Below are 24,816 nucleotides of genomic sequence, written 5' to 3' on the forward strand. Positions count from 1 at the left end.
CCCGCTAGTTTTAAATACTATCGCGATATACAATTTTTCTCCTTATTTCTGGAAAACATTTGAACTGTTATCTAAATGTCCGCAAATAACTGTGTGAAACTAATATCTTGAAAAGAACGAAAACGCGAAATATCAATTGATTTACAGTATCTATAGACCAGATTTGCCATGCAGGTAGGGCGTTAGATTTGTACCTGCTGCCCCTATTGAATAATCACAAAAGGCGACTAAATTTAGGATATTATGTTTTCTCTTCTTCCTAACTAACTTTCTTCTTCCTACTGTCTCCCTTGACACCGTCTCATTTTTGGCCTTCAGTTGAGCGTTCGTCTCTGTGAGGTAGACTCTGGGTTCTGTCCCCTGGCCGAGACACACCGTAGTTACTAAAAGTGGTAGTTTCTGCTCCTGCTTTACGCTCAACATTAAGGAAGTGGGAACATTGGTTCGCCAGTTTTCAGTAAAAATGTGTCCGGGTAGGGTGTGTTACTTGGTGTCTGCGGCGGCGTACTTCAGTGATATAGCACTATAAAAAGGACAACAGTTCCACTATACAAAAAGACACTGTGAAAGGTTGCATTAAAGGAGGAAAGCGCTGATATCAAGGTGTAGATATGGGGCAGTCACCGTGAAAGTGTACATTAAAGGAGGAAAGGGCTGATATCTAGGTGTATTTATAGGGCGTTCACAGTGAAAGGTTACATTAAAGAAGGAAAGGACTGATGTCTAGGTGTAGATATAGGGCAATCTCTGTGAAAAATTACATTAAAGGAGGAAAGGACTGATATCAAGGTGTAGATATTGGGTTCTCATCGCGAAAGTTTACATAAAAGGAGGAAAGGACTGATATCTAGGTGTAGATATTGGGTTGTCACAGTGAAAGGTTACATAAAAGGAGGGAAGGACTGATATCTAGGTGTAGATATAGGGATGTCATAGTGAAAGGTTACATTAAAGGAGGAAAGGGCTGATATCAAGTTGTAGATATAGGGTTGTCACCGTGAAAGGTTACATTAAAGGAGGAAAGGGCTGATATCTAGGTGTAGATATAGGGCGTTCACAGTGAAAGGTTACATTAAAGAAGGAAAGGGCTGATGTCTAGGTGTGTTAATAGGGCAGTCACAGTGAAAGGTTACATTAAAGAAGGAAAGGGCTGATATCTAGGTGTATTTATAGGGCGTTCACAGTGAAAGGTTTACATTAAAGAAGGAAAGGACTTATGTCTAGGTGTAGATATACGGCAGTCACAGTGAAAGGTTACATTAAAGAAGGAAAGGACTAATATCAAGGTGTAGATATTGGTTTGTCACAGTGAAAGGTTACATTAAAGAAGGAAAGGACTGATATCTAGGTGTAGATATTGGGTTGTCACCGTGAAAGGTTACATTAAAGGAGGAAAGGACTGATATCTAGGTGTAGATATTGGGTCGTCACCGTGAAAGGTTACATTAAAGGAGGAAAGGACTGATATCTAGGTGTAGATATTGGGTTGTCACCGTAAAAGGTTACATTAAAGGAGGAAAGGACTGATATCTAGGTCTAGATATTGGTTTGTCACCGTAAAAGGTTACATTAAAGGAGGAAAGGACTGATATCTAGGTGTAGATATTCGGTTGTCACAGTGAAAGGTTACATTAAAGGAGGAAAGGACTGATATCTAGGTGTAGATATTCGGTTGTCACCGTAAAAGGTTACATTAAAGGAGGAAAGGACTGATATCTAGGTGTAGATATTGGGTTGTCACCGTGAAAGGTTACATTAAAGGAGGAAAGGACTGATATCTAGGTGTAGATATTGGGTTGTCACCGTGAAAGGTTACATTAAAGGAGGAAAGGACTGATATCTAGGTGTAGATATAGGGATGTCATAGTGAAAGGTTACATTAAAGGAGGAAAGGGCTGATATCAAGTTGTAGATATAGGGATGTCATAGTGAAAGGTTACATTAAAGGAGGAAAGGGCTGATATCTAGGTGTAGATATTGGGTTGTCACCGTGAAAGGTTACATTAAAGGAGGAAAGGACTGATATCTAGGTGTAGATACAGGGTTGTCACAGTGAAAGGTTACATTAAAGGAGGAAAGGACTGATATCAAGTTGTAGATATAGGGATGTCATAGTGAAAGGTTACATTAAAGGAGGAAAGGACTGATATCTAAATGTGATATTGGATCCATCGCGAAAGTTAATAAAGGAGAAAGGACTGATGTAGGTCTAGGTTGTCACCGTGAAAGGTTACATTAAAGGAGGAAAGGGCTGATATCTAGGTGTAGATATAGGGTTGTCACAGTGAAAGGTTACATTAAAGGAGGAAAGGACTGATATCAAGTTGTAGATATAGGGATGTCATAGTGAAAGGTTACATTAAAGGAGGAAAGGACTGATATCTAAATGTAGATATTGGATTCTCATCGCGAAAGTTTACATAAAAGGAGGAAAGGACTGATGTGTAGGTCTAGGTTGTCACCGTGAAAGGTTACATTAAAGGAGGAAAGGGCTGATATCTAAGTGTAGATATAGGGTTGTCACAGTGAAAGGTTACATTAAAGGAGGAAAGGACTGATGTGTAGGTCTAGGTTGTCACCGTGAAAGGTTACATTAAAGGAGGAAAGGATTGATATCTAGGTGTAGATATTCGGTTGTCACCGTGAAAGGTTACATTAAAGGAGGAAAGGGCTGATATCAAGTTGTAGATATTCGGGTTGTCACCGTGAAAGGTTACATTAAAGGAGGAAAGGGCTGATATCAAGTTGTAGATATTGGTTTGTCACCGTGAAAGGTTACATTAAAGGAGGAAAAGACTGATATCTAGGTGTATATATTCGGTTGTCACAGTGAAAGGTTACATTAAAGGAGGAAAGGACTGATATCAAGGTGTAGATATTGGGTTGTCACCGTGAAAGGTTACATTAAAGGAGGAAAGGACTGATATCAAGTTGTAGATATAGGGCAGTATCCATGCTGCAATTAAGGAGGAAAAGACTGATATCAAGGTGTAGATATTGGGTTGTCACAGTGAAAGGTTACATTAAAGGAGGAAAGGACTGATGTGTAGGTCTAGGTTGTCACCGTGAAAGGTTACATTAAAGGAGGAAAGGACTGATATCTAGGTGTAGATATTCGGTTGTCACCGTGAAAGGTTACATTAAAGGAGGAAAGGACTGATATCAAGATGTAGATATTCGGTTGTCACCGTGAAAGGTTACATTAAAGGAGGAAAGGACTGATATCTAGGTGTAGATACAGGGTTGTCACAGTGAAAGGTTACATTAAAGGAGGAAAGGACTGATGTGTAGGTCTAGGTTGTCACAGTGAAAGGTTACATTAAAGGAGGAAAGGACTGATATCAAATTGTAGATATAGGGCAGTATCCATGAATGGTTGCATTTAAGGAGGAAAAGACTGATATCAAGGTGTATATATTCGGTTGTCATCGTGAAAGGTTACATTAAAGGAGGAAAGGACTGATGTGAAGGTCTAGGTTGTCACAGTGAAAGGTTACATTAAAGGAGGAAAGGACTGATGTGAAGGTCTAGGTTGTCACAGTGAAAGGTTACATTAAAGGAGGAAAGGACTGATGTGTAGGTCTAGGTTGTCACCGTGAAAGGTTACATTAAAGGAGGAAAGGACTGATATCTAGGTGTAGATATTCGGTTGTCACAGTGAAAGGTTACATAAAAGGAGGAAAGGACTGATATCAAGATGTAGATATTCGGTCGTCACCGTGAAAGGTTACATTAAAGGATAGATATTGGGTTGTCACAGTGAAAGGTTACATTAAAGGAGGAAAGGACTGATGTGTAGGTCTAGGTTGTCACCGTGAAAGGTTACATTAAAGGAGGAAAGGACTGATATCTAGGTGTAGATATAGGGTTGTCACCGTGAAAGGTTACATTAAAGGAGGAAAGGACTGATATCTAGGTGTAGATATTGGGTTGTCACCGTGAAAGGTTACATTAAAGGAGGAAAGGACTGATATCAAGGTGTAGATATAGGGTTGTCACAGTGAAAGGTTACATTAAAGGAGGAAAGGACTGATGTGTAGGTCTAGGTTGTCACCGTGAAAGGTTACATTAAAGGAGGAAAGGACTGATATCAAGTTGTAGATATAGGGTTGTCACCGTGAAAGGTTACATTAAAGGAGGAAAGGACTGATGTGTAGGTCTAGATATAGGGTTGTCACCGTTAAAGGTTATATTAAAGATGGAAAGGGCTGATATCAAGTTGTAGATATAGGGCTGTCACCGTGAAAGGTTACATTAAAGAAGAAAGTACACACAACTGTTCATTATCACGAAGTAGTTTTGAAAACAAAATCGTACATTTTATCAATTTTATCAACAACAAAAAAATACATATACATACTGATATTCTCAGTTATCTTTTGTGCTTTTTGTTTAATGTGTTGTATTAATTTCATTATCAATCATTATGTTTTTTCTTCTGAGGGTAAGTACAATGATATAATATTAACTACGATTTTTAAAGAAATGTACATTCACTTTTATTTTGTGTGTCGATAGATAATTGATTTTTTTAAGTCCTCTCTCTATCGACGAAAATTTAAGTTTAGCCTTATCCTGGATAAACGACAAAGAGTCCCTTCAAGTTACCAAATCCTTAATGTATCGATTTTTAAAGCATGTCAAACATTCAATATTTGTATACACATGCATCTTAGGACCACCACTGTGTGTTTGGAAGCGATCTGATCCCCACGTTATGTAGTTACACTTATCAGACAAAACTCGCCCATTAGCTCCAGATTAAACGACATTAGCAGGTAAAAATCACCTATCATAAAATGTATTTAGCTGCTTAAAATAGTGATCCGACCTATCAATTCACTGAATTAAGTATTAGGTGAATGTGTTGTCATCCCTTTGATCACGACAGTGGAGCCTTTGATGTTTTTAACGTAAATCACCGCAACCAAGATACGAAGACATAGAATGGATTATGTGATAGATTAAATTGATTTTTCTATTCAGGTGTAAACAAAAGAAATTCATTGCAGTCTCGAAAACCTCAATCTGTGAAAGACTGTAATCAGGGCTGAGTTGTCGTCGATGACAAAGAAGAAGACTGGGACATCGTCCTCATTAGTGACGGACGGTTATAATCAATTGCAGATTAGCAAACGCCTAATTGAATTAACGAAGTCTAGTTTCTTTGAATGTGTGTATTTTATTTACCACGCTCAGTAATCAGGATATGTTATAATTGACATTTAAAGTATCATGATGCATATAATTGATATTCATTCGTTTTGTGATGTTGATCCGAAGTTGGAATATTTTTTTTTGTCGAGTTGTACTTCGATTGATATACATGTACATATTATTAGACCATATTGATATCAAATTTTGTATGAAGCGTATTTTCAATTTGATTTATGAAGAAAATCACAGAAAAGCAGATTTTACGACAAATTTCGATGACGTTCAATATATCTGCATTTTTTTTATACTAACATCAGTATCTTCAAGTCATGTAACATGATTTTATTCAAATTCCATTTCATGAAAATGATAAATTATTATGAAGTTGTACTCTTATTTTACACAAAAGAACACAGTTTAACGGTTTCTAAAGATATTTTGTTATAATTGACCTATTGTACAATTTAGATTGTAATGATCTTGATAACAAATAATATTATTCTGTGTGTGCAATGGTGCGTGATCCCCGTGTTTTAGATAACATTGATATGACAATGACCTTGACTACATGTTAATAATAATCGTGTTCGTTTTGTATGTCTTGATAAAGGGGCAGATCCCCTCGAAAATTTGACAATTGTTTGGTCCACACGGTTGAAATTACTTCCTTGTCTCATGTTTATGTTATAGAGATATAACACAAAATAAATGTTTTTTCCCTAATATGCTGTAACTCCAGAAGATGAATATATTTTTATGTTTGCTTTCTTATTCATTCCAAATTTCACGTGGGACTATATTTTTGATAAAATTATTACACCATTGTTGTCGTATCAGCAGTCAGTCAGAAGAGATACTTTTCTTCAATGCCTGATATCTTATATTAGATTTAAGCCAATATCCCATATCAACCAATATTAATTCATTTGTTGTAGTGTAAAAAATATCAATTCACTGATCGAATAGTGACGACACGTTTAGATTTATAAGGTATGTTTTTGTCTGATGAAGAAATCTACCTAAATAAACTATGATGTTTATCAAATGAAAAATCAACCAAATAACATCTACAATTGTATATGGTAGCTATATTCATGTTTCATGCATCAATCCAGTCATAAGTTTAAAACAGGGTTCAGTATTTTATTGTTAATGGTGTAGATGTGCTAGTATCTTCTGTATACAATCACGTCAATTTCCCTGCTATTTTCAGTAGAAGTATTCACATAATATACATGTTGCTATAATGCAAATGATCAAACTCATGTATTTAAGGATAAACTTAAGTATATTCTTTTCACCATTTTCCTCGATTTTTACAGTCATGGAAATCCCCTAGGAAAAAAGGTTTCTGCGCCCTTCAGAATATTTTTATACTGAAGCAGAGGAAACAAGATTGCAACTAAAGAACGGCAACTCCAACATGAAAAGTACTACACAAAGATATCGATTTCCTACATATTTAAGTGACAGTCTTTAAAGGCTTACATAAAAGACACAAGTTAGAAACATGCTTTTTTATACCTGCTTATTATCGGAGTGTTAGCATAGTATTACTTACAAGTGTATCCTTAATATATATTTAATTTCAATATTGTCTAAAAATTATATATATTCGTAATTATATGATTTTGAGATGTACATGTATGTATCCACAGGGAGAGGGCTTATATAGGCATAGCCTGCTGCCCAATCCCTATTAAATCAAATGATTTAATAAAAATATTTTGAAATGAAATGTGGTTACATGCTAAAACCCGTTTCAACTAATGTCGATATCTTGTTTTTTATCAATAACTTAAGGAACTTACTTACCATTCCTGACAGTAATTATTTTTTAGTTATTGTTTACACTTTTCCTGAATGTTCTATAAGCCATATATTGTACATCTTAGACATCCCAGATGTTACATTATGACTTTGGTTATATTGATATAACGACAGTAATAGCAATCTCTGGGTATCGAGGATGATCAGGGGTGGATATAACCACAGTGATAGTAACCCCTAGATATCTAGGATGGTCAAGGGTGGATAAAACCATAGTTATAGTAGTTGACTCTTGTAATATCGAGGATGCAATGACAATAAAAAATAAGATATCCATTAATAAGTTCATTGATAGTATTGTTAAGTCACTGTATTACTTGGCATGTTCTTTATTTGCGGTGGCCGAGCGGTTAAGATGTCCCGACATATTACCATAAGCCCTCCACCTCTGGGAAGCGGGTTCGAATCCCATGTGGGGTAGTTACCAGGTACTGACCGCTGGCCGGTGGTTTTTCTCCGGGTACTCCGGCTTTGCTCCACCAACAAACTTGGCACGTCCTTATATGACCCTGGCTGTTAATAGGACGTAAAAATAAACAAACAAACCAAACCAAAATAATTTCTTAGGCTATTGCCATTTGACTGAGTCCAGGTGCTCAATCTTGGATCTGTTCATCTTAGACAGAAATCAAAATTTAAGAGTCTTCGTCATATCTATTTACAAAATACATCTATACCCATTGTACAATGGGCTACTGTGAAACCAACTTTCTTTTGTGTGCGATTTATATTTATATTAAGGTAAATTCGCGAAGCTTCACATTTTCCTACATTATATTGAAAGCAATTTCAATATCATAATGTTATCCGCGAAAATCGATCACTATGATCTTAATCACGAAATTTAGTGTCCGCGTAAGAAAGTTGGATTACAGTATGTGTTTGCACATCATGTTTTGATAATGTCAAATAGTTTCATTGTCTTCGTATGCTTCTCATTTACCATAGTGACTTGGCTTTAGGTCTGACCTATATTAGTATGATCGATACCATGAACGAGGAAATGCTAAACAGTTTCCATTGCAAATTGATAAATTCCAATGATTTGCAATTCAACACAACTAAGGAACCGATCTAATACCAACCCCGACATGCGTTTAGAAACTGACTTTTTATTTTTAATATACATACTAGTTTCAGAAGTATCTCGATAGGTTTCTTTTTTTGTATTTCAGGGATTTTGATTACTCGTATCAAAATTATTTGAAAATGTGCTGTTAAAAAACAATGTGTCGTTGCACCGAGATGAATAAGCACAATGACGCATTTTGTCCTTATAAATGTTTGAAAAGAAATAAAACACGTGTTTGGGGTTTCTTTGTTCATAATTGAAAATTTTGGTAATTGTAAATGTGTTGTACATGACACCTTATAGAATTGGTAAGATTTATCAATGAGTTTTGTAGCAACCAAAGGAAAAAAACCCCAAAAACAACAATAGCAATTGATAAACGATGTAATACTATCAATTGAATTGACATTTTGATATTTAATTTCACATTCCACATGCATAATACCAAAGGATGTGTAATTACAATTTGATCCTATTGCCTAAAATGAAGTCCAACATTAATGCTTACAACATGAAACTGAAAAATTCTGTATCAAGTAATAGAGAAAAGTTACATGTTTTACAAATTTTCAAAATTTTCAAATTTGCCACAAATATTAAGAAATTTTTTAAAGTTATTTAATCAAGGTCGATATGAAATTTTCGCGACACTGAAACCTTTACTGTACAGCAGATGAAGAGATTATTTAAGTCCATATTACGACAACGATATTAACATTGATACTATGCAAATGATGTCATGTATTATATTCCAGAGAATCATAAACATTTTTAAGACTATGTTATAGGTAACTTATCAATCAATGCAAAACGTTTGATCAAAATCATTAATGTATACTGTGTATGAACTATTTTATTAAATCAGAGAGGTTCATATTACTGCATATTACATTAAATATTTATATGTATATTTTATTTTTCGAATCACAATTACTTTAATTTGAATAATAACCACAGGTATGTAATTCCGTTACCGATTATCCCCCTTGTTCTGCAGTACCATATGTAAGTTTTGAGTGTAATTACTTGATATTTCGTTTTTTTTTTTTGGGGCGTCGTCCAATTTTTTTTTTTTTTTTTTTTTTTTGGTTTTTTGGGGGGGGGGGGGGGGGGGGTCTTTGTTTGTTTGTTTTGTTTTTGTTTATCTTTATATTTTTATTTTATACATATTTTCATTTATATATTTATTTTTTGTTTTAGATTTGGCTTTTTTCTTGTGTTTTGTTTTGTAAATAATTTACAGATTAATAAAACATTCAATCATATCGATGATACTTTTATTCGATCATGACAAGCAACCTTCGGACACTTTGGTAACACCTTTACACTGAAAAATGATTCTTAATTTCACCATGTTGACAGATATTCAATTACATAAATATACATGTGAATGAATAAATAACCGACCGTATGTAGAATCAACATTTCTGGTTAGTAAAACTATGCCATAACGAAAATAGACTAAAAATAATCCATAATACGAACCAAAAGTCCACAATTCTTAAAAACATTCTTACTCAAAACTATCTTTTAATTGATTAGTAATGTAATTATGGCTGCGAGTAAAAACTAGAAAAATCCCTCAATGCATACTGGTTACATTCGCTGTTGACACAACAGAAGCTACACTTCATCGGCATTCCAGACAGACCGGAAGGACTGTCGTCCATGTTGAGCAGACAATCTGGGTTAGGCGAAGTCTTGTGCCACCATTTGTCGATACAGACAGCTTCCGTCACACACCTGTAACAGTCGTAATCCCAGTATGTTATTGAAACGAAAACATAATAGTTAAAAAAAGGATTAACATAAAATATTGATATCAATGGCCTGAATGAGGTTACATCACAAAACGAAGTTTTTATGAGTAACATATGTTGACAATGAAAATTAATTTCGCTGTTTTGCCGTCTGGCGTAGTGAATGTCAACTAACGCACGGTATGTTAATTAACGACAGGAAATAGGATCCGCATTATGAAAAATTAACATTGAAAATATTTTTTTCATGTGATGAAATGAAGTATTAACTGTTAGCTAATAATCTTTCCAACTCTAAAAAAATTATCAATCTCGTTTTACGTTATCGTTTCAAAATTTATAAACCTTAAATTCTCCTATCGTACACTGTAAGCCTACTTATTCTGGTGCAATATATTTCATTCTTAGATATCAGAGTTACTTCCCTTCGTTTCACTCCGTCAGTTGAGAACATGACCTATCAATAACAGAAACATACGGTAAAGACGTCGCTTTACTATCGGTAAGGGTGGGTTCTAGACGTTTATAACTTGACTTACCCTTTAGTGAAAACCCTATCTCCAGATTGGGCTTGGTCTATCGTGGTCAGACAATAATGGGAGTTAGACGGACAGGTCTGGAGCTTCTGAGTGCTACAAGAACTGTCTTCACAGGTGTAACACTGAAACGCTACAACCGTACACAATAGATTTAGTTCATAGTACATCGTACATAAACTCGTGTGACTAACAAGTTGCTTCTTATATTGGATTAATTGATATCAACTACAGTGATGTTTCTGCTTGAACATCCTCGATACTCCAGGGTTTCCGATCACTTACGATCTCTACATTCATTGACTATCTCATAGTAAAACTGAAGGAAACTCAGAGAAAAAAAATCTGAACCAATCACAGGCCAACAAAAAATTCCTCTGAAGACTACAGCCCAACTTCAAAGCCACACAGTCAACCACAATACACCGTTATACGGCTCTTTTGATGTGCATCAATTAAAGGACTTAATTACCTGTTCTATTCTGTTGCCTCCAGTTTTACGATGAAATTGTCCAGGGGTGTAGAGATCACGTGATCGGAACCCTGGAGTATCGAGGATGCTGCTTGAACAGCATAACATTAAAAAATCGTATACAGATAAAACCTGATGGCTTTATAAAAAGTGAAACTTGTCTTGGCGACAACATGTGTATTAAGACCAATTGCTTAATAAGACCATTGCCATAGGATTCAAATTGATATTTTCAACACAAATGTGACCTTTTTGGTAAAATATCTTGCCTACAAAAGACCATTTCTGTTCATATTGTATACCGTATTAATATCAGCCATACATACAAAAAGAATTTACACGGTAATATGGCGTTACTGAGAATCCTGCAATAAACTTTGACACACGGAAACCAGGTGAATGAACCAATAAAAGGACGTAACTTAGTATAACGTCATCTGCTCTTTACTGCATCGATTATTTAGGTAGGGTTAGATTTCATAAATAGTTCGTGATATTGAGGCCAGAACAGAATAGGAGAACACACACCTGACTTCTGGGTAGACGACGGCCCGACCGTGCTGTTTGTTACCACCGGCGTTGGAACAGTCGTGGGTTTGGCTTTGGTAGTAGCGGGAGTCATTGGTGCTTTGGTTGTCGTAGCTGGAGTCATAGGCGCGTTTGTGGATGGTGCTTTTGTTGTTGTAGCCGGAGTAGTTGGCGCTTTGGTTGTTGAGGCCGGAGTGGTCGGCGTTTTGGTTGTTGAAGCCGGAGTGGTTGGCGCTTTGGTTGTTGAAGCCGGAGTGGTTGGCGCTTTGGTTGTTGAAGCCGGAGTGGTTGGCGTTTTGGTTGTTGAAGCCGGAGTGGTTGGCGCTTTGGTTGTTGAAGCCGGAGTTGTTGGCACTTTGGTTGTGGTTGGAGGCGGTGTGGTGGTTGGAACTACAGTAGTTGGCGACTTTGTTGTAGAAGCCGGAGTAGTCGGCGCTTTGGTTGTGGTTGGAGGCGCTGTACTGGTTGGAACTACAGTTGTCGCTACCTTGGTGGTTGGTGTTTTTGTTGTGGAGGCCGGAGTGGTCGGCGCTTTCGTTGTGGTGGTTGGAACTACAGTTGTTTGAACCATAGTAGTGGCTTTAGTAGCAGGTGGCGCCTTTGTTGTAGTTGGTACGGTTGTTGAAGGTTGTGCCTTTGTTTGAACCTTAGAAGTGGCTGGAGATGTTGATGATTTAGTTGTTACCTTAGGTTTTATAGTTGTCCCCATGGTTTTTGTGGGGCCAGCTGTGACCCCGAGAGTTTGCAGTGCTATTTTCGGTGTAGTTTTGCCAGGCGTTGAAGGCATTTTACCTGTGAATTAGTCGCAGTTGAGCAAACATTAATCACTACACAATGTGTACATAGTAATTCGTTGTTCAAATACATGATTTTTTATGAAAATGAAACCAGAAAATGCTTGTAAATCTTGATGTATAAATTAGACATAATTTCTACATTACCCATTTGAAAACAAATGTTAAATTGTTGAAATTATTAATTTGATTATAATGTATGAAAATACATGTAAGGCTATATATACATGTGTTTTGAGGGGACTCCAGTCTTTACCTAGACCATTCACCAGGTAGCCAACTAATACCCATGCAACCCCATTGCTGTTAAGGATAAAGAAGATCTTGACATCTCTCAATACTTAGCGTCTTTGGTTACCATGGCAACTAAATGACATTTGCTAGTTTCGAAAACACAACCATTTTGTCTGTCATCCCTAAAATTCCTTTTACGACACTTTTAAACTAAATTAAGAAAAAATCTATATTTTGAAAACTATATAAGTGTTTCTTTGGAAACCATTATAGAAACGAATTAGTTGATGAAAATGTAAAAATCACCGAATAATTGTTCAGCTATAGATACTAACACAAATTCTGTGGATTGGTTATCATAGCAATCTTTTAGGGTCATATTGTAGTCATGGTATGTAATCCTCACCAACATCGCTACTCCATCCTGTACCTGCTTACCAACCTACCTGGACCGATGTCGCCTAAGGAATTCCAAAAATGTGGGTTTTACGATGCTACTGCTTCAAAGCTACTTAAGAATCAAAATATTGGACATAAAGTGTTGATTTAAATTGTAAGATGTTGATTTGCGATAATGTAAGATTGATCATAACATAACAGTGTTGTGTAAAAGTTGCTACCGGAAATTGTAACAAATTTGTAATCCAAAAGCCAAGGGAAATATGAGATTGAGCCAAATAGCCACTGAAGGGTATGTTTTTTTTAATCTAGATGAACGTCTTATCTCCGAAGATAATCCTCTTGCGACATTCAGGACTTTGAAGTATATATCAAGAAGCGCTGAATTTCAAGTTAAGCATAGTATATTTACAAATAGTTATTATAAGTTGTATACAAAATAGATAAAAGCACCCGTTCCCACTTATAAAAAAACATGTACATTGTACTTTCTGTTTAATGCAATACACCCTTAACAATAAAAGCTCTTATTTATGACACAATACATGCATCACACAAAGAAATCTTGACAATTTTAACATTATGGTTTTTGCAGACAAAATATTACTGCGGACAATGATATAGTGAAGCTAAGCAACACAGGAAGCAGGTACAGTAAACATAAAACCAAACACCAGCATTTCCGGAATTCCCAAGGAAATCACTTACTTGAGGTCCGGATACTATTGGATGGAGCAGGACTGGGTGGATTTCCACTGCCATTCACGTTGGTAAGATTCTGAGTGTTTGTAGTATTATTTGTGTTGTTGGTAGCGTTGATATTGGTGTTTGTGTTAGTGTTGGCGGTATTCTGGGTGTTAGCAGTATTCTGGGTGTTAGTGTTGGCAGTATTCTGGGTATTTGTGCTGCTCTGAGAGTTTGTGCTGTTATTAGCGTTGGTATTAGTGTTGGCGGTATTCTGGGTGTTGGCAGTATTCTGGGTATTGGTACTGCTCTGAGCGTTTGTGCTGTTTTGAGTGTTGGAGTTGGTGTTGGCGGTATACTGGGTGTTGGTGTTATTCTGGGTATTGGTGTTGGCGGTATACTGGGTGTTGGTGGTATTCTGGGTATTGGTGTTGGCGGTATTCTGAGTATTTGTGCTGCTCTGAGAGTTTGTGCTGTTTTGAGTGTTGGAATTGGTGTTTGCGGTATTCTGGGTGTTGGCAGTATTCTGGGTATTGGTGTTGGCGGTATTCTGGGTATTGGTGTTGGCAGTATTCTGTGTATTTGTGCTGCTCTGAGAGTTTGTGCTGTTTTGAGAGTTGGAATTGGTGTTTGCGGTATTCTGGGTGTTGGCAGTATTCTGGGTATTGGTGTTGGCAGTATTCTGGGTATTGGTGTTGGCAGTATTCTGTGTATTGGTGTTGGCAGTATTCTGGGTATTGGTACTGCTCTGAGAGTTTGTGGTATTGGTGTTGGCGGTATTCTGGGTATTGGTGTTGGCAGTATTATGTGTATTTGTGCTGCTCTGAGAGTTTGTGCTGTTTTGAGAGTTGGAATTGGTGTTTGCGGTATTCTGGGTGTTGGCAGTATTCTGGGTATTGGTGTTGGCAGTATTCTGGGTATTGGTACTGCTCTGAGAGTTTGTGCTGTTTTTAGCGTTGGTATTAGTGTTAGCAGTATTCTGGGTGTTAGCAGTATTCTGGGTGTTGGTGTTAGCAGTATTCTGGGTATTTGTGCTGCTCTGAGAGTTTGTGCTGTTTTGAGTGTTTGAGTTGGTATTGGCAGTATTTTGGGTGTTTGCGGTATTCTGGGTGTTTGTGTTTGTATTTGTATTGCTATTTGTATTGGCTAGTGTGTTACTACCTGAATTGCCACTGGAACTGGAACTTGTGCTGCTCTGAGAGTTGGTGGTGTTTTGAAAGTTGGTATTGGCGGTATTCTGGGAGTTGGTGTTAGTGTTTGCGGTGCTCTGGGTGTTTGTGTTAGTGCTGTTCTTGGAGTTGGTGTTTGTATTTGAATTGCTATTAGTATTGGCTTGTGTGTTACTACCTGAGTTGCCACTGGAACTGGAACTTGTGTTGCTACTCGAACTGTTGCTACTACTGGAACTCGAATTGCTGCTGCTAATTCCATTTACTACACTGCTTTGACTACTACTGCTAGAACTGCTGGAGTTAGTGCTACTGGAACTTGTGCTGCTACTAGAACCTGAACTGCTTTGGCTACTACTGCTGGAACTTGAACTGTTATTGCTGCTACTGCTAGAGCTAGAGCTGGTATGGCTGCTACTAGAGGAGCTGGAACTGCTGCTACTTGTTTGGCTGCTGCTGCCTCCAGAAGATGTGCTGCTTTGACTGACAGAACTGTTGTTACTACTGTTAGAGCTGGTGTTGCTGCTGGTTCCCGTGTTACCTTGGTTACTACTACTGGAACTGTTGTTGCTATTAGAACTGCTGCTTGAACTAGTTGAGTTGTTGGTTGAACCTGTATTACTGGTGTTACTACTGGAGCTGGTGCTATTCTGACGAGTTCCTTGCTGGTTCGAGTTCCCGTTGATAATCGATGCAAGTTTACCGGCATCAATGTGGACATGAACGTCTATGTCTATACCATTACCATGACTGTTACAACAGCCCTTTCCGTTGTGTTGATGACACTTTTCGCCACTGCTTCCACCAGAGTTACCACCACTGGATTGACCCCCAGAATGAACTCCTGTGTGACCTCCAGAGTGACCTCCTGAATGGCTTCCAGCTTGAGTTTGAACCACAGGTGCTTTAGTTGCTGGAGGCTGGGTGGTTGGGGGTTTAGTTGATGGAGCTGCAGTGGTCGGAGGTTTCGTTGATGGCGCTTTAGTGGCCGGCGCTTTTGTTGAAGGCGCTGCAGTTGTCGGTGCTTTGGTTGTTGGCGCTGCCGTGGTAGGGGCTGCAGTGGTTGGAGGCTTGGTTGTTGGCGCTGCTGTGGTAGGGGCTGCAGTTGTCGGCGCTTTAGTTGTTGGCGATGCTGTGGTAGGGGCTGCAGTTTTTGGAGGCTTGGTTGTCGGAGCAGTTGTTGTTTTGGGTCTCATTACTCCTGGGCCTGCCGGACCAGATCCGGTGTTTGTAGGTTTTGCTGGACCAGTAGACGCTGGCTTTGTGCTTGGTTTAGCATTGGCTGGGCCAGTAGACGCTGGCTTTGTGCTTGGTTTAGCATGGGTTGGCTGAGCGGAATTAGGCTTTTTGGCAGATCCTGGTTTTGGTCTAGGTCTGTTGGAAACAGGCTTTGTAGCAGGTCTAGCCTTACTGTTTACAATTGCACCTCCGAACACAAAAGGAAGATGATGCCTGTTTGTGGCAGATTTCCGCGGTGGAACTACGTCGTTTTGTTCGTTTTCTGGTTCAACTCCTGAAATAAAAAAAAAATTAACTCGCCATTACTATCATTTGTAACAAAAGATATCAAAAGGTCAGCGCTTTATATTCAGATTGAGATTTGAATTTAACCTTTGGGGTCAATTATATATAACATAATTTTATGCATATTTTTTTTTTTTTTTAACTTTGATTTAACGATGAATAAAATTACAGGATTACTAACCTGATTTTGCGTTGTATATAATGACAGAAATACTAACCTGATTTAGCGGTGTAGACTTCTCTGTTACACCCACTCTCGTCACAGCAAAACGTACACTTGCCCTCGAAATCGCCCATACTGGCCCAGTAACACTCCTCCGGGTTGTTCTCCTCTTTGTTCATACATGACTGTAAATAATAAAATTTTATGAAACAATCCAGCATGGTCGACAATTGGACTTGTTTGTGATTGTGTCCTATCAATAGCCATTGCAATTAATTGACTAGCCAAATTTCTAAGAAATACCCAATATCCATAGGTGAAAAGATAGATCTAGAGGTAGGATATCACATATTGTAACAAATAGGCAATCATACAATTAATTATAATAATTTTATTTGTTTTATACTAAATCCGGCTTTCTGATTGGCCGATCCTTTTCCTTCATATTTCTATGAAGAAAACTCGACGTTATTGAGACGTCACAACAGAAACATTGACGTTGTGTATTGATTTGGAAAAAATAATCCTTAGGAAAAAAATATGCTCAAACATATTCCATCAAGAAGTTTTAAAAAGTAATTTAAAGCATTGAGGTCACATTTATTTTAATCTTATTTTATCGGGTTATTAAATAAATTTCCTTTGCCAACTTTTCTGAAAATCCTCCAAGCGGATTTAAACAGTTTGCAAACAGAATTCTTTCATACCGCGATGAAATTAAAAAAGTGACATCAATGTTTAATTATATCCAAATTAAGACTATATGCCAATTTATTTACGCCAATTTATTTTCGCTTTGGTGTAATTTCGGGTTTCCATGCCTATCTACTTGTTCTCGACGATTGGATTTCCCGATTGAGAGTTATATATAGTTCACTGTACATATATGTCCGAATTTGCTCGCAAAATAAGCAATATCTTATCAGTCGCGACAGATGGTTTACAATGAAATTTTGTAACAAAATAAGCATATGTCTTAATAATAAAGCGTGACCAATCAAATAAGCGATTAAATAAGGGATTATCGGTATATGACATATAGTTGTAAGTAAATGCTATCAAAGTCGGGGCGATTTTTTTTCTTCTGTAATCTTTTGATGCAATAACTTTTGAGGAAATAAGCTGTGAAGTTTATTCAAAGGCATGGGCAAACATGTTTGATGCTATATAAACATTTGCAATAACACTTCTTGATTTTATACTTTAGGTATGTTTACGTGAAAACATATCGGAAGAAGTCACGTTATAATTACTAATACCAATGTAAAAATGTGAATTGAAATGGTAGACCAAAATTTGGCTTTTTCAGATGACCAGGTCTCATTTCACTGCACTATAGACCTAAGTATCATAATTTTTGGCAATACTGTCAAAATTCGTTTTGAGCTTTTATTTTACATTATAAAATTAAAACCTATGCAATAAAAGTATTGTACGTGCAATTATCATGATATTGAAAATTTTGGTGATGAAGCTTCACTTGGTTTATGAGCATGATAATTACGGCACATATTCCGTCTTTGCATTTCACAGAGTAAGTTCCCTTGCGGTTAGGTATCCATTGTGACGTCAGTATTTTGTGATCGCATTTCACGTCGTTTCTCCGAAAAATTTGACATAACCCTCGCAAACAAATGACATCACAATCAATACCTACCCGCAAGGGCAGATAACTCTGTTTTATGCAAATTCGGAACGACTTTAAAAGACACATTTTCCGTGGAGAAGACATTTCAGTTCATAGACGAGAAAAACAGACATTCCGATAAGACACCTTGCTATACTCACTGTAATGTGGGAACATCCTTTAAATATGCTGATCTCTCCACGTTCTCCATACTCATACTGGGTCATACATTGTTCCTGAAGTAACAATATGAAATAAAAATAGAAAGAAATTGATATTGTTCCTTTGCCTCACTTTCAAATCAAGTGACGTCATGTCCATCAGGAATGAGATGCAGTAGATGTAGCATACTAAACTTTGATTGTGTTGTATATTATCAGTGAATGTTTCCATTGATTTTGAGTTCAAGTGGTTTTTAAATTTACTTTTTATACATATATATACAAAGAGGGTATTTTCATGATTAATATTGCTTATATTATGTTCATGTTGTAACGTTACCTCTTGTACAATACACGTACTGAAAAGTTCTTCTGACAAAAGGAAGTCACGTTAAATATCCTCGCTAAATCTTCAATCAATTTTGAAATAATGTTCAGCAATATTACCATTTACTTATTACTGCCATTTCAGATCAAATGTTTCGGATTTTCTGATACATTTATGTTAAAAGATGCAGTAAATATAAAAATTCTGCTGTATTTGTTTACATTTTTATTTTTCTACATATTTCTTATAAATATGAACGTAAATAGACATTATCTATTGTCTTATTGTATCGGATGATCATTTGATAAAGGATAAACACTTACATGACCAGTCTGACAAACTGATGTCTGTTCACATTTTTCGCCATCCTTTAAATCCACGCATGCGTAGCAGCTGAAGTCTGACTTCCTGTTTGATGGGGCTCCATCAATCGTCGAAGCTACATAAAATGTAAAAATATTGATACCAGATATTCAAATTTCGTATCTATTTTGCTAATTATATTATGAAAATAAAATGCTATGAACTGTGGCCATGCAACTTTAGCTAGTTTCATTATTTGTTTTCACTTTTTGAGTTTCACATAATTTGATTCACATTAAAACAGATTTAGGACAAAAATAAATGAAATGAAAGTTTTCATTATTGTACGATCTTTTGGTTATCATAGAGAGGTAAGATTGTAATTTGTACTTTACTCAATCCAAAACTACAAAAACCAAACAAATAATCAAAAAATATTTATTAAACCACATAAAATAACCACACAATTCAGTCAATGATTTGAACATCAATGTTAATAGAAACAAGACAATAAATTACGCAAAATCTACAATGAAATGTTAACATGTACTAAAACATTTGGATGTGTTCTGACATACCATAATCGAAATAGCTTTTGATTTTTAAAATGGATCTGTAAAACGAGTTCCAAAAGTACACATATTGTCACTCCTTTGAAATTTCAATTAAATGCTTATTTTTATAGGTAACCTTATGTTTCTCGGTGCTGCCCTAATTACGACACAGTATACAATCACTAAGCCACATGGCAAATCAGTAAAATGAACTTCCATTATTAACATAGATTTAGAGAATCTTGCATTTATTTGGTGTTCTAATTTCAGACTTTAAAGTTAAAATGTATTTGTAATTGTTTTTGGCACACTTTTTTAAGAAAACAAATCACGCCTTTAACTTATAGTATTACTGTAAAGTCGTCTCTGAAGAACTAAAAATTGTCATTTTGATACAGCTGTATCATTTCACTAAATAGAAACTTTCAGTTAAAAGCTTCTAACATTAGTCTGATTTTTTTTGGATTTTTTTTTTGACAAAACCTTTTGGTCTGGTAGCCATTCTAACTGATATGTATGGTAAGGGCGATCTCAATTCATTGTTGTGAAAAAAGATAACAGTTTTTATATGTTCGATATTTACCAGACTGTGATATGTTTTAGTCTTACCATTATCAGATTCTACAGAAAAAAATAATTTGAGTGAATCGATTTATTCATTGAATTGGAAAATAGTATTTTGAACCAACGATAGTGAATGAGGCAGTGACAAACTGATTTATATTTCGTTGCTATACACCAGGAGTCGCCCATAACTTTGTAATCAGGTGTAGCCAAGGAGGAACGGAGCGAGTAAATAATTAACAAACAAAGTCAACAAGTCTTCTCTCATTGTTGACACACGACTTTAGAGGTATCAAGATCGGAAATACAGAGGAGGATATCATTATCTCTAAACGAAACGCCATCCATTCCCTCCTGTGATCCAAGTATGCTATCCCGTATACTACCATACAAGTTACTGAAATGCTTGTTAAATGAATGGTTTGTCCGGCATTTTAGACCTTAGCATATATAAATACACCAATAATCCAATTGCCGCACATACTATTGTAAAATGAGTTTCGAGTATTTGGTGGGAGATTGAATTTTGTGAAACTAAATCCAAGTGAAAACGTCCCAACTACTAATAACATCATGTATGTGTAAATAGCGAAATAAAATCGCCGTTGAAGAAGTTGTTATGCATGAAAAATCGAAATAATTATGCCGCGAAAAGAAGATGGTTAGCAGTATCTATCTATCGTTGTTGCAAAAATAATAAAATCCCTACGAAATGAAACATATTTGATATAATTATGACTAGTATTTACCCTGGTGTGATAAAGCCATCCCAGTCGTTCCCTATATACGGAGTACATTGGTATGTTATCTATACTACTGAAGAGGCAGCTCTATTTACCAATACTTGATCTAGTCAAGGCTTTACACGGTAGGTGTGTATATCTACACAGACGGCGGGGTCCGCCCTGTTCTTGTTTCTAAACCAAACCTTTAGCCGTCTGTTACAATGTTGTCTTTGGTAACATCTTCATTATTTAGTCTTTAGCTTTCTTCGCTATAAAATAGATATTATGCAATACTATCGAATTGGGACATTTTTTTTTTAAGTTATTACAACCAGTGGTTGCTATTTGTCTGCTTTAGAGTAATTTTCGAATTATACATTTTAGACCATCCGTTATAAAGGTTTTTCACTTCCTTTGCTGTCTATCGTTTATACTATGAAGAGGGTGATTATCATAATTTGCGGTGGACAGTATAATACTGGTACCGATATAAAATGACTATAATGAAGGACAAAAAGAACATTACAAGGAATTGAAAAATTAGATACATTCGACGATATGTTGCACAAAATATAATAATGAAATGATAAAAATAACTTCAGAACATGTTCTTTTTTCTGAAATGAACCTTTTTTCATATAGAATTTTGAACAAGCGGGGTTTTTTAATGGAAAAATAATTTGGTGATACGCTCGTTTTGGAGATATACTCAAAAATACCTATACGAGTTATGTGTTGCTCAGATTTTTGACCATATACACGACAAATCAAAACAATACCTTCCAACTTAATTGTCTGATAGTATGATAACGTATCAAATATGTAGATCCTCGATTGACAAAAATGATAAAACATCACCACCTTATATTGGTATGAAGATGCATGTCGAATATCGATATGGGAAAAAAGTTTAATACCGGAACATTTTTGTGAAAAGGCATGTATTCTTAAATTTAAGTGTATTTAAGGTCAATTTTTATATATCTGTCAGTCAAACCTTACGCCGAACCAGAACAACAGATTTTGTGTATGACTTTCGTTTAATAAGTCTTTGCTTCTGTCCTGTTCAACCAGCAACAAATCAATTATGGTTTAAGTGTACGTTTTTTTGTGGAAAATGATGGAATAACACCAAACTTTCATTACATCAGCATTAATATTAAGAATTTATCACAATAGCAGTGGACCAAAAAAGTCTCTCTAAATATTATACTAGTGAGCCAATTTTCGATGATCCTAGAATACAAAACTCTAAATGTTACACTAGTGAACCGATTTTTCCGATTTAAATTAAAATATAAGAGAAGATGATAGTGCAATTGTATTAAAGGATTTCTAACATAAATACTTTTAAATATAAAGACATTCAACATTTCAACTAGGAAAAAAAACCGAAAAATTACAAACTGTCGTACTAAAATGAAATTAATTTTTGAATGAAATCGGGTCAAAAGATAAACAATTTGTATTGATACATCGAAGAAATAAAACCTTTTTTTATTTTTTTTTATATTAAAAGCGTCTTAACATGTAAACATCAACAAAAATTGAATTGAAAACACCCATTACTTCATGATAGTGATAAATTGCCAGTATGTCGAGGGGATAACATATGAATGATTATATTTGAAGTAATGCATTCCAACTAAGTAGCGCTGGTACCAGCCATGCCCATCACAAACACTCGATATATGATATTGTATTGGGTGTGATGACAGGTGAGACTATTACCTGTAAATACCTTTAATAGATCATTATTGATCACAGTAAAGGACATAGAAAGTATGCTAGAATCTTTAACGGGAGGATCAGAGGATTTATACGTAAGGCAGTTGTCAGCAAAAGGTATCTGGACTTTTTGACAACTCTCACGATTTTGGCGGGAGGTTTACGGTTTTCGGTGTCATTTTTTCACGAAGAGATATGTCTCATGGAAGACGAAACAATTTCACGATATTGGTAAACGTTCTCAACTATTGTCAACCTAATTAGGAATATTGGATATAATATGGATCTATATCTGGCTCTTAAACTGCCATCAAATAATTAATTTTACGAAATTGACATACAATGCATCGAAAACAAAATTGATCAAAAAGAAGTTCCAGCATTGTTTAAAGTACGTTTAAAGAAATTTTATTCACCAAGAAAAAATCAGTGCAGAAAAGTAAAGTTTACGACCAAGCATTGAATCTGTCAAAATTAGGTATTTTGATCATCAAAATTTACAGGGTTGCATATGCTGCTATTTCGAGAAAATTATGTGGGTTGACTGTGCTATACTGTTTTTATATAGTAGAAAAAAGGTAGTCATAGGAAAATTTGAAGTTCTTTACAAAGACGATTCTTAAACATTCATTTTGGCGATTATCCCCTTAATATACATTGAGGTTGACAACCCTATTGCACATGCACTTCCAAGAGAAAAAATAATGTCTAATATCGACAAAATGATATAACCGTAAATCGAATGAATAATAATAAATTTAAACAAAGGCTTTATTGTTTGTAAGTCTCTTAAATGCACAAGAAGAATAAAACAAGATGCCACTTTTAAGTGTAATATACATCACTGCAATAGTGTTTATTTTAGAGCGACACAATAGTTAAAACACAATCTATTTTAAATTTGCAAATAACCCAATCATATCTGCCATCAATGTAATAATAAAGATTTTCAAACAATTTGTGATTTTTTTATATAAACACAAGAAAGTGTCTGAAAGGTAAGGCAGAATAATGTTTCCTAAAAAGCTTGTAATTCTCGACTAGATTCATAATGTCGTCATTCTTACAAAACTCGTAATTAAAATATAAATTTATTATATAAATTTTTATAGAAATAAGTGTTATTTCTACTTAAAATTACTGATTGACTTGACCGATATTTTGGATAGTTTTAAATGAAAAGAAATCTTGGATATGATATAAACAAGCGGTCCTCTCAAATACGTTATTTGAATAATCTCATAATTTATGACAAACATGTTGTCAATCAAACATTTAAGAGTGAAAACATTGCTGTTGTAAGTGGTTCTCAGGAATGTTCAATGATTAATGAATTGTAATGTTGTTATGGTTTATATAGCAACGATGATGTCATGTCTACTATGGCACACGCGATCCTGCGCACTACCTGGTGAAATAATAATTTTACAGAGAAATGAAGTTATGTTTATAGAAGAAAAAATTATACAAAGACCTTGCCAACGACGTTTTCATCATCTTATAAGGATATCATAGAATGATAAGGAATAATCTAAAACTGAAAACCACCTTTCTTTCGTATATGACATATGTTTATGAATTTGAAAGTATATTCACGAAGCTTTATCTGTGCAAGTAAATATTCGCTAAATATATTCAGCTTTCTATTCAATTTTCAAAACGTTACCCTTTCGAAAGTAAATCCTCGTTAGCATTTTCTTTATTTTGTTTTGGAAATTGTAAAATAAATAGATTTGGTTACCTGGAATGATAGTTGGTTTACAGTTTGCAAAACATAAAAGATATCACTCAAAGCATTAAATTCTAGTAATAAAAAAGATGATATAATTCAAAGCATTAAATTCTAGAAATAACAAAGATGATATAATTCAAAGCATTAAATCAGCAACAGAAATAAAAAAGCATTAAATCCGAGCAATAAAAAGATAATATAATTCAAAGCATTAAATCCGAGCGATGAAAAGATTATATTATTCAAAGCATAAAATATTAAAACGTTTCCATTTGATATCGTACCTGCGAGAAGACAGAGAAGTGCTATGTATGTCCCCATGGTTGTGTCAGTCCTGTTATCTTGGTCAGACCGCGGGTATATCTACGATTCCGGGTACGTCACCAAGCTCGTGGGTGGATATAATTCGGCATCTGATAACGGGTGTCGTCAACATATATGTCACTTTGTTAATTTGTCACAAGAGGGGCGTTTATTTGTAAATACATTTATTTGATAAACGCAAGTAAACTAGCACTATCTAAATGCTTAGTGACCGAGGGAGAACTTGCTTACTACCGACAAGACACTACTGAATTTCGGTGTTAATTTAAATGTTCAATAGAAAAAATAACTCAATATAAAGAAACACGCCTTCGTAGACTTGAAATTATCAATGGAAGGGTTGCTACTGTCGATGTTCGTTACCTTATATTAACACATCCGCTGCATTGTATCTAGATGATGTTACCCAAGCACAATGCTAATATTTTCAATAAATACGCATGGTTAT

General features: G+C 35.6%; 1 protein-coding gene across 2 annotated transcripts; it reads right to left on the reverse strand.

The window, feature by feature from the left end:
- Nucleotides 1-9,319: 9,319 nt before the first annotated feature.
- LOC138321557 (integumentary mucin C.1-like) lies at nt 9,320-24,428 on the reverse strand. Of its 2 annotated transcripts, none has more exons than XM_069265306.1 (8): nt 24,329-24,428; nt 18,762-18,877; nt 18,111-18,185; nt 16,378-16,507; nt 15,177-16,148; nt 11,356-12,147; nt 10,359-10,488; nt 9,320-9,802 (listed from the first exon to the last, which is right to left on the reverse strand). In XM_069265306.1, the coding sequence occupies exons 1-8, from the start codon at nt 24,363-24,365 to the stop codon at nt 9,610-9,612; spliced, it is 2,445 nt and encodes an 814-aa protein (XP_069121407.1). In that variant the 5' UTR covers nt 24,366-24,428; the 3' UTR covers nt 9,320-9,609. The 2 variants fall into 2 exon arrangements, with proteins under 2 accessions (XP_069121407.1, XP_069121406.1); XM_069265305.1 differs by having other exon boundaries at nt 14,814-16,148.
- Nucleotides 24,429-24,816: the final 388 nt, after the last annotated feature.

The sequence above is a fragment of the Argopecten irradians genome, chromosome 4, assembly GCF_041381155.1.
Source record: "Argopecten irradians isolate NY chromosome 4, Ai_NY, whole genome shotgun sequence".
Classification (NCBI taxonomy): Eukaryota; Metazoa; Mollusca; class Bivalvia; order Pectinida; family Pectinidae; genus Argopecten; species Argopecten irradians.

Bases quoted from the DNA above. Each gene is read 5' to 3' on its own strand.
- LOC138321557 (XM_069265305.1), bottom strand. From the start codon at position 24,365: ATGGGGACATACATAGCACTTCTCTGTCTTCTCGCAG. The intron at 12,148-14,813 runs GTAGTAACACAC...ACTAATTCACAG, and splicing joins CAGTTCCAGTGGCAACTCAG to GTAAAATGCCTTCAACGCCT. The intron at 10,489-11,355 runs GTGTGTGTTCTC...GTACGGTTGTAG, and splicing joins GTCGTCTACCCAGAAGTCAG to CGTTTCAGTGTTACACCTGT.